The sequence below is a fragment of the Micromonas pusilla genome (assembly GCF_000151265.4).
Source record: "Micromonas pusilla CCMP1545 genomic scaffold MICPUCscaffold_9, whole genome shotgun sequence".
NCBI classification, from domain to species: domain Eukaryota; kingdom Viridiplantae; phylum Chlorophyta; class Mamiellophyceae; order Mamiellales; family Mamiellaceae; genus Micromonas; species Micromonas pusilla.
This window is the reverse complement of record NW_003315890.1, coordinates 846,115-858,420: the sequence shown is the minus strand read 5'-3', so window position 1 is coordinate 858,420 and position 12,306 is coordinate 846,115. Positions and strand designations below refer to the sequence as shown.

The 12,306-nt window shown below is 67.3% G+C and overlaps 7 protein-coding genes across 7 annotated transcripts in view; 4 read left to right on the top strand and 3 right to left on the bottom strand.

The window, feature by feature from the left end:
* MICPUCDRAFT_60880 (uncharacterized protein) overlaps window positions 1–296 on the bottom strand; it is a gene marked incomplete at both ends in the record, with an annotated part of 867 nt that extends 571 nt beyond the window's left edge. The window contains one exon of the mRNA XM_003060981.1: window positions 36–296. Coding sequence (XP_003061027.1) covers window positions 36–296 — 261 coding nt within the window. The remainder of the gene's footprint in view (window positions 1–35) is intronic.
* Window positions 297–490: 194 nt separating this feature from the next.
* MICPUCDRAFT_60879 (equilibrative nucleoside transporter family) lies at window positions 491–2,200 on the top strand (the record flags this gene model as incomplete). Its single annotated transcript, XM_003061245.1, has 3 exons — window positions 491–564; window positions 706–1,186; window positions 1,362–2,200. The coding sequence occupies 3 exons, from the start codon at window positions 491–493 to the stop codon at window positions 2,133–2,135; spliced, it is 1,329 nt and encodes a 442-aa protein (XP_003061291.1). The 3' UTR covers window positions 2,136–2,200.
* Window positions 2,166–3,265, bottom strand: MICPUCDRAFT_60878 (uncharacterized protein; the record flags this gene model as incomplete). The annotated part of the gene is made up of 1 exon (XM_003060980.1): window positions 2,166–3,265. The coding sequence occupies one exon, from the start codon at window positions 3,263–3,265 to the stop codon at window positions 2,411–2,413; it is 855 nt and encodes a 284-aa protein (XP_003061026.1). The 3' UTR covers window positions 2,166–2,410.
* Window positions 3,266–3,450: 185 nt separating this feature from the next.
* MICPUCDRAFT_45780 (uncharacterized protein) lies at window positions 3,451–5,836 on the top strand (the record flags this gene model as incomplete). Its single annotated transcript, XM_003061244.1, has 3 exons — window positions 3,451–4,950; window positions 5,095–5,419; window positions 5,465–5,836. Exons 1-3 carry the CDS (start codon window positions 3,503–3,505, stop codon window positions 5,834–5,836), a joined length of 2,145 nt encoding a protein of 714 aa, XP_003061290.1. The 5' UTR covers window positions 3,451–3,502.
* Window positions 5,837–6,086: 250 nt separating this feature from the next.
* Window positions 6,087–6,470, bottom strand: MICPUCDRAFT_60876 (uncharacterized protein; the record flags this gene model as incomplete). Its single annotated transcript, XM_003060979.1, has 1 exon — window positions 6,087–6,470. One exon carries the CDS (start codon window positions 6,468–6,470, stop codon window positions 6,087–6,089), a length of 384 nt encoding a protein of 127 aa, XP_003061025.1.
* Window positions 6,471–6,876: 406 nt separating this feature from the next.
* MICPUCDRAFT_63538 (uncharacterized protein) lies at window positions 6,877–8,177 on the top strand (the record flags this gene model as incomplete). Its single annotated transcript, XM_003061243.1, has 1 exon — window positions 6,877–8,177. The coding sequence occupies exon 1, from the start codon at window positions 6,897–6,899 to the stop codon at window positions 8,175–8,177; it is 1,281 nt and encodes a 426-aa protein (XP_003061289.1). The 5' UTR covers window positions 6,877–6,896.
* Window positions 8,178–9,776: 1,599 nt separating this feature from the next.
* Window positions 9,777–12,218, top strand: MICPUCDRAFT_48139 (uncharacterized protein; the record flags this gene model as incomplete). The annotated part of the gene is made up of 2 exons (XM_003061242.1): window positions 9,777–10,011; window positions 10,188–12,218. 2 exons carry the CDS (start codon window positions 9,777–9,779, stop codon window positions 12,086–12,088), a joined length of 2,136 nt encoding a protein of 711 aa, XP_003061288.1. The 3' UTR covers window positions 12,089–12,218.
* Between the last annotated feature and the right edge of the window lie 88 nt (window positions 12,219–12,306).

The window sequence follows — 12,306 nt, the reverse complement described above, 5'->3', positions numbered from 1 at the left end:
GGGTCGGGTCGGGCGTCGCGTGGACGCTCGCGCACCTTCTCTTCGTCGTCGGCCGCGGCGGAGGTCACGACGCGAGCGCCGCGGCGCGTGCTCGGCGCCGCGGACGCCCGGAAGAGCCCCGCGGGCGCGGTCGCCGCGCGAGCGCTAAGGAGGAGCGATTTCTCGCTCGACGATTTCCGGCCCGGCGCGGACGCGCGCGCGGCGCTCGCGCGCGCGCCGCCGCGCGTCGCGCGCGCGCACTTCGGCGCGACCCGCGCGGCCGCGGTGGTGTGGAGGATCGCGGATACGGAAGCCATGACGTCGCGCGCGCGTGCGTGCGTTTCGTTGTGCCCCGAGCGAGCGCCGACGATTCGAGGCCACGTCGGCGGCTCGATCCAACCATCGAGGCCAGCAGCCAGCTGAGCGAGCGTGAAAAGACGCGCGAACTTTTCGCTTTCCTCGGAGGAGCCGCGCGCGCGCGCGCACGCGACGCGACGCGACGCGAGACGCGATGTCAGACGGCGATTCCGACGCCGCGGTGGACGTCGCGGAGAACGTGGGCGACCGCGCGCCCCCCCGGGATAGGTACGCGCGTCGCCGAGCGCGTCGCCGAGCGCGCTCGCATCTCGCGTTCGCGTCGTTCGTTCAAACCGACGACGCGAACCGTGCTGTCCGCTGACATCCATCCCCGCCCCACCCCCGCGTCCGTCCGTCCGTCCATCGCAGGCACGACATCACGTACGTCATCCTCTTCCTCGCCGGCGCGGGGACGTTATTCCCGTGGAACATCTTCATCACCGAGCGCGCGTACTTCGACAGGAGGCTCTTCACGCCCCCGTTCGCGCGCGCGCTCGCGGACTCGTTCGAGGGCGTCTTCGCGGTGACGTACATGTTCGCCAACGTCCTCGCGCTGTGCCTCGTCGTCCGCGCTAAGCTCATACCGAAGCTGTCGTCGTTCCTTCGCGTGCCCGCGCCGCTGCTCGGGATGGCGATCTTGTTGGCGGCGACCGGGGCGTTCACGTACGACGACGACGCGTCCGGCGACGCGGTCATGGCGACGACGCTGATCACGCTCGCGTTGATGGGCGTCCTCACCGCGTTCGCGCAGGGCGGGTCCTTCGCGTCGTCGTCGTTCCTCCCGCCGCGGTATAACCAGGCGATCATGAGCGGGCAAGCCGCGAGCGGGGTCGTCAGCAGCGTCGTCGCGGTGATCTCCACCGCGACCGGCGGCGGCGGCGGGGGGGGGGGGCGTGGACGTCGATCGGCGCGACGACGGCGCCGACGCCGACGCCGACGCCGACGCCGACGCGACGGCGCGCGGGTACTTTTTCGTCTCCGCCGCGCTCGTGTTCGCGTGCTTCGCGGGGTGCGCGTTTCTGGAGCGGACGCCGTTCTATCGGCACCACGCCGCGATCGCCGCGGAGAGAGAGAGCGTCGCCGCGTTCAGGGAGGGCGAGGAAGGCGACGAGGAGGACGCCGTGATCGCGCCGCTGCTGCGGGACGGGGGCGAAAGCGCGAGCGAAGAACGCGGCGAAGACGATTCGCGACGTGCGACGCGACGCTCCGCGGCGGACGCGCGCTCGTACCGCGCGGCCGTGTTCATCACCTTCGCGGTGACGCTCGTGGTGTTCCCGTCCGTCACGAGCAGCATATGCTCGGCGTCGAATCCGGCGACGGCGCCGCCGTGCGTCGCGCGACCGCCGGGGGCTGGGATCGCGTCGCGCCTCTCCGGCGACCTCTTCGCGCCGACGATGTTTCTCCTCGCCAACGCGTGCGACTTTTTCGGGCGGCGCGCGGCTGGGGCCGGAACCGGCGGGGCTGGCTTGAAGTCCCCGCCGCGCGGGTGGGTGCTGGTGGTGCTCTCCATCGCGAGAATCGCGTTGATACCGCCGCTGTTGATGTGCAACGTCGTCGTGGAGGGGTCCTGGGGCGTGCGACGCGCGCTCGCGGGCTCGGACGTGTGGCCAGTCGCGCTCGTCGCCGCGATGAGCTTCACGAACGGGCACCTCGGGTCGACGTGCATGATGTACGGTCCGTCGTTCGTGGCTCCGGGGAAGCGCGGGGAGGAGGGCGCGAAGCTGTCTCTCGCGGTGATCGGTGGGTTAGCCACCGGGAGCGTGCTATCGTTCGCGCTGACCGCGTGGTTGCAGAGCTAGGAGGATGGGAGAGGCGCGTTCTGTTTGTATCACCGAAATGTATCAACAACGAAAAAATCACTTTTACCGCTCGCGAGCCGCGAGTCTACAAGAACAAGAAAACAACACTGAGAACGCTCGGCGCGGGGGCGTTTTCGCGCCCAACCGCATCCATTTGCGCGTCCCAAGAAGACGACGCCCGAGCGACGACAGGTTCGTCGGCGCCACAGTTCACGCGCGTCCGACGATCCGACCCGACCGCGCGACGCGACGAAATTTTCAACCCGTCGCGGAAATCACCGCTGCTCGCGCGTGAGGCTGTCCGCGAGCTCTTGCGCGCTCCTGCCCGAGCTGCGGTACTCGTCCACGGAGATGTCCCGCGGCGGCGCTTCGCCCGGGGGCGGGCCGCCGCGGTCGTAACCGCCTTGGTCCTGGCGTTCGCCGTACTCCGCGCCCGCGCCTTCCGGCTTGGGCGCGCCGCAGCGGAAGCAGTTGTACTTGGACGCGAAGACGAGCCCGCACCCGGCGGGGCAGTTCCAGTCCCCGGGCCTCGGCGTGGGGCCGCCTCTGGGGCGGTCGTTGTACCCGTACCCGCCGCGGGAGCCGCCGCCGCCCCAGCCGCCGCCGCCGCCGTTGCCGTAGTCGCCGCCGCCTTGGTTGTATCCGCCGCCGCCCTGACGATGGGAGGGAGGAAGGGAGAGAGAGAAGAGAGGAGGCGTCGGCGATCCGTCCGATCGGGGGGTTCGTAGGGTAAAAACGCCCCTCGCGCGTGGGTTCTCGGGACGAACGACGCGATCTGACGGATTCTCGAATCGATCGACCGCGGGGAGGGGGCGCGATCGCGCGCGCGCGAAGAGACGCACCGCGTCGCCGGCGCCTTCCGGCTTCGGCATGCCGCATCGGAAGCAGTTCATCTTCGACGCGAACACGTTCCCGCACCCGGCGGGGCACTGCCAGTCCCCAGGGCGGGTGTTGTTGAAGCCGCCGCCCCCTCCGAAGGAGCCGCCTCCGCCTTGTCGACCGCCCCACGCGCCGCCGTACTGCTGCGAGCCGCCGCCGCCGCCGCCGCCGCCGCCGCCTTGGTTCCAGCCGCCGCCGCCGCCGCCGCCGCCGCCTTGCTGATATCCCCCGCCTTGGTTCCAATCTGACATGTTCGTTTGCGGGTGTTTGAGTCGAAGCGCGTCGTGCGACGCGTTGTGAGGGAAACAGATGACTCGATGCAGGCGAAACGTGCGCGAGAAGAGCGCCGCGCCGCCGCCGCCAAACCAGATTCCTGTCTGTCGGAGTTTCCCATCGCCGACGCGCGCACTCCTCCGCGCGCGCGCGCACAGGTGCGCGAACCGTCCACGCGTCGACTTCACGCGCTCGTCGAGAAGACACCGGACACGATGGGCGGCAGAGGCGGACGCGGGTTCAAGCGTAAGGGCGGGGACGACCGCGTCCTGAAGCGCGACTTCAAGAAGGGCAAGCGCGACAACGTGTGGGATCCGAGCAAGGAGCGAGGAGGGAGAGGAGGAGGGAACGGCGCGGGCGCGTACGCGAGCTACGACAAGACGAACGAGAAGTTCGAGGAGTACTACAAAGCACAGAAGATCGTCCCGGACGGGGAGTGGGACGACTTCATGGCGTCGCTCAGGACGCCGCTGCCGACGTCGTTCCGGATCAACGGCAGCGGGAAGTACGCGGAGGACATTCGCGATCAGATCGAGAACAAGCTCTTCGCGAAGGTCCCGGACGTCGTGGACGCCGGCGCCGCCGCCGAGTGCGAGCCCACCGAGCCCGAGGTGAAGCCCCCGACCGCGGTGCGGTGGTACCCCGACAGGCTCGCGTGGCAGTTCAACTACTCGCGGCAGCAGCTGCGGAGGCTGCCGCACTTGGAGTCGATTCACGAATTCGTCAAGCGCGCCAACGAGTACGGGTCCATCACGCGCCAGGAGGTCGTCTCCATGATCCCCGCGTTCTTCTTGAAGATCGAGCCGCACCATCTCGTCCTGGACATGTGCGCCGCGCCCGGGTCGAAGACGTTCCAGCTCCTCGAGATGCTCCACGGCGGCTTGAACGATCCTCAGGCGTTGCCGGAGGGTTTCGTCGTCGCCAACGACGTGGACATCAAACGCTGCAACCTTCTGACGCACCAGACGAAGCGCGTGAACTCCCCAGGGCTCTTAGTCACGAACCACGAGGCGCAGAACTTCCCGGAGATCAAGTCCATGGGCGGGCGGACGTTCCCGTTCGACTCCATACTGTGCGACGTCCCGTGCAGCGGCGACGGGACGATGCGAAAGGCGCCGGACATTTGGCCGCGGTGGACAGTCGGGAACGGCAACGGGCTGCACCCGCTGCAGCTGAAGATCGCCATGCGCGCGGCGCATTTGTTGAAAATCGGCGGGAGGCTCGTGTACAGCACGTGCACGTTCAACCCGATCGAGGACGAGGCTGTCGTCGCCGCGATGTTGAAACAATCCGACGGCGCGCTCGAGCTCGTGGACATGTCCGGCGAGATGCCGAACCTTCGACGCGTCCCGGGCGTGAAGACGTGGCAGGCGTGGGACAAGCACGGGAAGCACGACGCGGAAGGGAGACCGGAGGGTCCGTTCAAGTGTCACCCCACGATGTTCTCGGACGCGGAGAGCGACGCGCTGCCGCTCGAGCGGTGCATGCGGGTGTTGCCGCACCAAGACGACACCGGAGGGTTCTTCATCGCCGTGTTCGACAAGAAGCGAGAGATGCCCGCGGCGCCCGAGGACCCGAACAAGAAACTGCGGGGGCCGATCACCGTGCGGACGGAGCTGACCGTCGACACCGCGGAGCAGCGCGTCAGCGTGACGCTGACGCTGTGGAACTCGCACGACCTTCGCGCGCTGCGCGAGGCGGAGGCGAACGGCCCGCTCGTCCCGGAGAAGGAGCTGCTGCTCACGCAAGCCAGAGGCGGCGGGCGGCGAGGCGCGGACTCCCGCGGCGGCGGCGGCGGCGGCGGCAGAGGCGGCGGCAGGGGCGGCGGCGGTCGCGGCGGCGGCGGATACGGCGGTTTGGATCCCATACTCCCGGTCGTGGACCCCGGCGTGATCGACTCGATCACGACGACGTACGGCATCGACCGCGAGAAGCTGCCGTTGCATAAAAACGCGGTGACGCGCACCGCGGATAACAGTCGACCGAAGCGCGTGTACATGCTCAGCAACGGCCTGCGGGAGTACCTCGCCGCGGACGTGCGCGAAAACCTCAAGGTGATCGCCGCCGGGCTGAAGATTTTCGAGCGTCAGGAGCACAAAGACTCCGCCGGGGACACGTGCGACTACCGGCTCGTGCAGGACGGCTTGACGATGACGCTGCCGTTTCTGACCCGGCAGATCATCCGCCCGACGCTCGCGGAGCTCAAGCTCATCCTGCAGAAGCGCTCGCTGCAGCTCGCGCCGGACCCGGAGCGCCCGGACAAGCCTCTATTCACGGACGACGCCACGAGAGCGGAGGTAACGAGCGCCGTCGCGGGATCGTGCGTGTTCTTGCCCAGGCTCGGGACGGCGGAGGAGAGAGCAGCGCTCGGCGCGGGGGGGGTGCTCGCGCCGGAGGAGCTCGCCATCGCGTGCTGGAAGGGCAAGTCTAGTGTGAATTTACTCGTCAGCAAGGTGGAGACGGATCACATGCTGGAGAAGTTTGGCGTGGACGTCAGCGCGGCCGGCGGCGGCGGGTCGGTCCAGGGCGGCGGGATGGAGGTGAACTGACGCGACGCCGCCGAGGCGGGGAAGGCGCGGCGGTCTCGTTGTTACGATAACAAACACTCCGTAGTCTTCGTCGGTAACATAGACTGCTGAACGGTAACGACGACACGACGACGCGGTCGACGCTGAGTTTCGCATCATGCGAAAATGTCGTGTCCGCGCGAGGACGCGTCGCGATGCATCACGTCTTCTTCCTCTCTCGCTCGCTCTCCCTCTCTTCGGTTCGGACGACGCGTCTCCGTCCCGCGTTTGTTTACTCGTCGAACACCTTGCACTCCTCCGCGTTCGGGTCGTCGTCGCAGAACTTCTCGAGCGCGTCCGCGTTCTTCCCGTCGCCCTTGTGCTCCTGATACGCGAGCCGCGCGCCGGGGACCTGTCGGTCGATCTCGATCCACTTCGCCCTGCCCGCCTCGACGTCCTTCGCCTCGAGCGCGGCGGCTTCCTCGCACTGCGACTTCATGTATCCACTCATCTCCGACCAGACGTCCGCGCGGACGATCACGCAGCCGCGGCGGCCGCGCGGGGTGGCGACCCCGCGCGCCGGCGCGACGGCGCGGCGGACGGCGGATCGTCCAGCGGATGCGAACGCGGACGCGCGCGCGGCGATCGGAGTGCGCGTGACGGACATCGTAGACATCGTTTGACGAGGACGCGCGCGTCGAAGTCTGGCTGGCGATCGGAGCTGACGTCGTCGTCGTCGTCACGTGCTCTCCGAAAAGTATCGCCAGATCGGCGATTCGCGGCGTCTCGCGGTGACCGCGCTTTTTTCAACCGACGGCTTCGGTTCGAAAGATACTTTTGAAACCGCGGGATTCTGCCTTTTCCCTTTCAAAGACTCGGTCACGGTCACGATCGACCGGAACCGCGCGTTTGCAGCCGGAATGACGGCGGCCGCGCAGTAACTTACTGTACTTCTGATTTGAGATCGCAAAAAGTGCATTTCAGGATTTGGCTAGATATTTATAAAGCGCCAAACCTAGGCGCCCCTCCCTTCTGCGCCCTCATTGAACCGCGCGCGCGCCGATCGCACCCTCGCATCGCGCGCGGGTTCGTCGTGCCGTGCATGGAAATGACCGAGACGGAGGTCCGCGCGAAATCCGGCGCGGACGCGTCCGCGCGCGCGCCGTCGTGGCCGAACGAGAATCCGAAGAAAAAGCGCCCGTCCCCCCACTCGAGCGGGGCGAGCGGCGAAAAAGAAGCCGAGGGAAGCGGCGGGAGCGCGGAGTCCGACGAGGCCACGGAGCTGCACCATCCGTTCCGTCAGATGCCCACGGAGAACCTCGCGCGGTTGTACCTCGACGTCCGCACGAGAATGAAGCAGCTCGTCAACGCGCGCGACGAGACCGAGGAGAGATTCAAGAAGATGACGGCGGAGCACGACGTTTTGAGACTCGAGCTCGGGAAGGGGCACAACCTCCACGCGGCTCTGCACGACCTCGACGCGGACACGCGCGCGCTCGTGGGGATGGATCGCGAAGAGATCATCAAGAAGTACTTCCTCGCGACGTCCAAGCTCACGTCCCTCGAAGAAGACGGAAAGTCGCTGCACAAGAGCGCGTGCGATTTAGAGCAACGGAATTGGAACCTTCGCGACGAGCTGTACAGGAGAGAGGCGTCGCTGAACTTCATCGTGAGCAACGCGGTCGGGTACGTCGAGAAGCACGGCGTCGGGATGCTGAAAGGCACGCCCATGGAGGCGCTGTTGCCGGACAACTGTGCAACCGCGGCGACGACCGGTGAGGACAAGACGTGCGGCGGGGGGAACACCCTCGGGACGTCGGGCTCGGGCGCGGCGACGGCGACGGAGAGAAAAGTCTTCTTGTCCACGGCGACGTCGGAACGGACCGGCGCTCCATGGTCGGTCGTCACCACAGGCGAACGCGACAACATCCCCGGCGGCGGCGGCGGTCTTCCCCTCGAGACGACGAAGGGCGCAGCAAACGAGACGGAGACCACGAGCAGCGACGACGGAAGCAGCGAGCTCGAGGAGACGACGACGAGCGGCGACGACGGCTCCGGCGCGGGCGGGTCGGGGTCCGGACGCGAGTCCACGCCGCCGCTGATCATCAGCAACGCGGAGGAGAGCGGGATGCCGTTCACGATCGAAGAGGCGATGCAGCCGTCGGAGGAGGCGCGGATCATAACCGACATCGACGGCACGACGATTCGGTACGTGAACGAGCCGTGGGAGCGACTCTGCGGGTACACCGCGAGCGAAGTCGCGGGGAAGACGATCAAGCGGCTCATTCAAGGCGCGCGATGCGATGGACCCTTCCTCCCTCTTCTTCTCCTCTCGACGCTTTCCTCCTCCTCTTTCTATCTCTTTCTTTTCTATCGCTCCTGACTGACGTCCTCCCCCCCCCCATCCCACCCTCGCCAGGCCCCGAGACGGAGTACGCCATCGTCAAGGCGCTCGCGCACGCGGTGATGCGTCAGGCGCGTTTTATACACTGGTCCCCATACGACCCCGTCGGCGTGGTGAACGCCGTTTCTTAAGGACTTTGCAAGGCGCATCTCTCCGCCCATCACCCCTCGCTTTCAATACCCGCCCTCGACGCCTTTCAACTCCAACTGACGCCTATGAACTCCACCCCGACGTTCGCTCGTATGGAACGACCCTCAGGGCGCGTGCGCGGAGGCGAAGCTCACGAATTACCGGAAGGACGGGACCAAGTTCACGAACAGGCTGACCGTCGCGCCCGTGCACAGCGAGCAGCACGGAAGGATGTTCCTGGGCGTGTTGCGGTTGTTCGACCCCGCGAAAGAAGCCGAGGAGCGGCGGCGGTCGCGGAGCAAGAGTAAGAGCTCCGCGGGGCGGAAGAGCGTGTCGCCGCCGACGAACTCGCCGCCGTCGCCGAGCGGGGAGGCGAACCAGAGCTCGAAGAGAGCGCGGGGTGGTGGGGGCGAGGACGTAGGCGGGAAGGTGGAGCTGTCGGCGACGCGGAAGCGGACGACGCGGAGCAGCGCCGCGAGCGCGGTGGCGAAGGCGTGACAGACCCGACGTCGACGTCGCCGCGCGAACGGAACGGAAAAGAGCTAATTTTCTTTGCACGCGTAGCTCGAGCACGATCGAGAGGCGCCTGCCGGGCGTGTCGCGCGCGCGCGCGCGCGACGTGTTTTCCGGAGAAGCGCGCCCTCGGCGTGTGGTAGACGATTTGATTTTGTACGATGTGCGAGTTTTCACGAGTAACGAGCGTCGCGAGAGGTTTCCTCCGTGCATCGGTTTTCCCCGAGGCTGAAAAAAGCGGTTATCCGGCGAGGAGGAAAAAATAACATTCGTGGATCGTCGAGTCAAACGAGGAGTTAAAAAGGCGATCCGCGATCGCGAGGTCCGATGAAAGAGACAAATTTCGCGATCAAGATGATTGCCAACGCATCGACAACTGGGCGCGCGATCGATCACGTGAACCACGGAAAATGACGGGGCGCGGAATTTCCCACGGTCAGCCCGCGAAATTTCGCCCGAGATATTTTCGAATCGACAGTTGTGCAGAGCGACGACGTGGAGGATCGTTCCGTACGATGGGCGCGCGTACGCGCCGTATGGGCAATCAGTTAGAGGATCAGTGAGAGGATCTCGAGAAAATAACAAATTGTTCGGCCGAAATCCCCCCTTCCCTCGTTATGATCTCGGACATGCACGACGCGGACTCGCACAAGCGCGCGCGCGTCGAACGGCCCGAGCGCGGACGGCACGCGGAAAGCGAAGCGTGCACACACGAAGCACTCGTCCCAGGCCTCGCGAGCGTCGTGAGAGGCGAGCAGCGCGCGTGGGTGGCGTGTCAGCGCGGACGCGGCGAGGCGTAAATTCGGCGGGAGACGCTCCATTTCCCCGCGGTCTCGCGCTCGGCTCGGCGAACGCGTCGCGCGTCGCACGCGATTCGATTGAACGTTCGGGACTTCGACGTTTGGACGTGCGGGAGCGCGAACGACGGTATCGACGATGCCGACCGCGGCGGCAGCGGCCGCGGCGGAGCCGCGCGTGGACGCGACGAACGACGCGACCACCGCGGCCGCGATGGGAAATGCGTCGACGCCGAACGCCGGTTCGACGGCCGCGACGGCGAACGCGCTCGGCGCCCTCGGCGGGGGTAAAAACCTGAGCGTCCTCCTCGTCGAGGACGATCACTCGACTTTAGTCTTCGTGAAGGCGATGCTCAGGAGCTGCGGGCACTCGGGTGCGTCCCCGCGCGCGGTCTTCGCGTCGGACCTCGCCTCCGCGTCATCATCGCCAGACTCCGAACAAATATCTCGTGTGGATATTTCTCAACGGCCGCGGAGCGCCCGCGCGCGTTTCCTCGCCCCGCGTCCTCGCTGACGTCTCCAAACCCTCTCCGCGCGCTTCAACCCACAGTCACGACCGCGACGAACGGCCAAGAAGCGATCGACGCGCTGTTAGACCCGAGCAGCGCGATCGACCTGGTCTTGACCGACATCATGATGCCCGAGGTGGACGGCCTCGAGCTCATGAAGATCGTCCAGAGCAGCGATAAGCCGTTCCGGTCGATCCCGATCATCGTGATGAGCACCGTGGACTCGGACGAGTTCCAGGCGAAGTGCACGGAAGCGGGCGCGCAGGATTACCTCGTCAAGCCGGTGAAGAAGGCGCAGATGGCGGACCTCGCGAGGCACACCGTCGGCGGCGGCGCGGGGATGTCCGTGGATCGCATTCACTCGAACAACAGCGGCGCGTCGACGGAAACCGCGCAAGGGCGCCGGGGGCCGTCGCCGGACGGGCAGGACGCGACGACGGCGACGCCGTCCACGCGCGTCGCCGCGGAAGCCGCCGCGGTGGAGAGGGCGGAGAACGACAAGGCGACCGCGGCTGACGAGGTCGGGAGAGGGAAACGGTCCTCGCGTCTCGCGGGGAAGAAGGCGCAAGACGCGCTCGCGGCCAAGGAAGCGGAGGAAGCGGCGAAGGAACTGAAAGCGTCCACGCAAGCTAAAGCGCAGGGCAAGGCGAGAGCGGCGGCGAAGGCGGCGACGAGCGCGAAGGCGGCGAAGCCGCAGAAAGGGGGCGAAGGGAAGCAAGGCCAGAGCGGCGCGGGGCACGGAGCCGGAAGCGGCAGCGGGTGCGACAGCGGCAGCGGCTCGGGCGCGAACGAGAAAGACGACGACGTCGCCCCGGAGCCGGAAGGTCTGTCCGTGCAGCTCGCGAAAGCGTACGGCGGCGCGACGACGATGCTCGAGATTGCGCTGCCTAAAGGCACCGCGCCCCCCGAGGAGGCGCCGAAGGTTGGCTTGCGTCGCTCCGCGTCGCGGTCCGCGTTCCAGTCGTTCTTAAACCTCGAAGAGGCTGCGGAAGCGCAGATCGTGAAGGTCAAGGTGGACCCGGACGTTGGCGGGGACTTACTCGCGAACCTCGCGGGTATCGCGGCGGCGGAGGGCGAGAAGAAGGAACCGCCGACCGCGGCGGTCGGGTTCGCGCCGCCGGCGTTTCCGGGCGCGCCGAACGCGTTCCCGGGGATGTTCCCGGGGATGCCGCCGCAGATGGCTGCTTTCTTTGGGATGCCGCCGAACCCCGCGGCGGCGGCGGCCGCGGCCGCCGCGACGGGCATGCCGATGCCCCCCGGCGGCTTCCCCGGTCTCGGCGCGTTCCCTGGCGCGACTGGGGTGCCGCAAGCGCCGCCGCGAAACGTCGAGGACGCGTCGACGCCGCCGCAGCCGGCGATGAACGCGATGCCGATGCCCGGAGGTTTCCACCCCGGCGCGTTCCCGCCCTGCCCGCCCGGGGTGGACCCGACGCTCTACGCGCAGCACATGGCCGCGGCGGCTGCCGCGATGGTCCCGCCGCCCGGGATGGGCGCGATGCCCGGCCCCGGCGGCGGTCGCGACGTCCCCGGCGGGATGGACTTTATGAACCGGTTCTACGCCGTCCTTCAAGGCGCGGTGGAGCACCAGCAGAAGACGTTCGCGCGTTTGGGCGCGAGCGCGACGTGCGCGGAGCGCCGTGCGGAGGCGATCGCGCGCTTCTTGAAGAAGCGCAAGGAGAGGAACTTTGATAAGAAGGTGCGGTACGCGTCTCGGAAGCGGCTCGCGGAGGCGCGCCCGAGGGTGAAGGGCCAGTTCGTGCGACTCAAGAGCGAGGGCGACGCCGGCGGCGAAGGGGACAAGAACAACAGCAGCGGCGGCGAAGGCAGCGCCGGGGACGACGGGTCCGGAGAGGGGAGCAACGGTGGGGGCAGCAGCGGAGCGAGCAAGGAGAACTCGGCGTCTCCTACCCGAGAGACGGAGCAGAAGCTCGTCCAGGCATGAACCGTTTCGTTCGCGGCGCCCGCCACCACTTACCCTTAGCGCGCCCGGGTCTGTGGTGATGAAACTTGAAACTGGCGGCGCGTAATATCGCCGTCGTTTCTTTTCGTTTTTCTAATACAAAATTTGGTTGTCACCTCGAGTCACTCGACGACGGACGCGCCCGCGCTCCCTCTGCCGTCCTACTAGTAGATCGCTAACTCGTGAACGAATCGAATCGT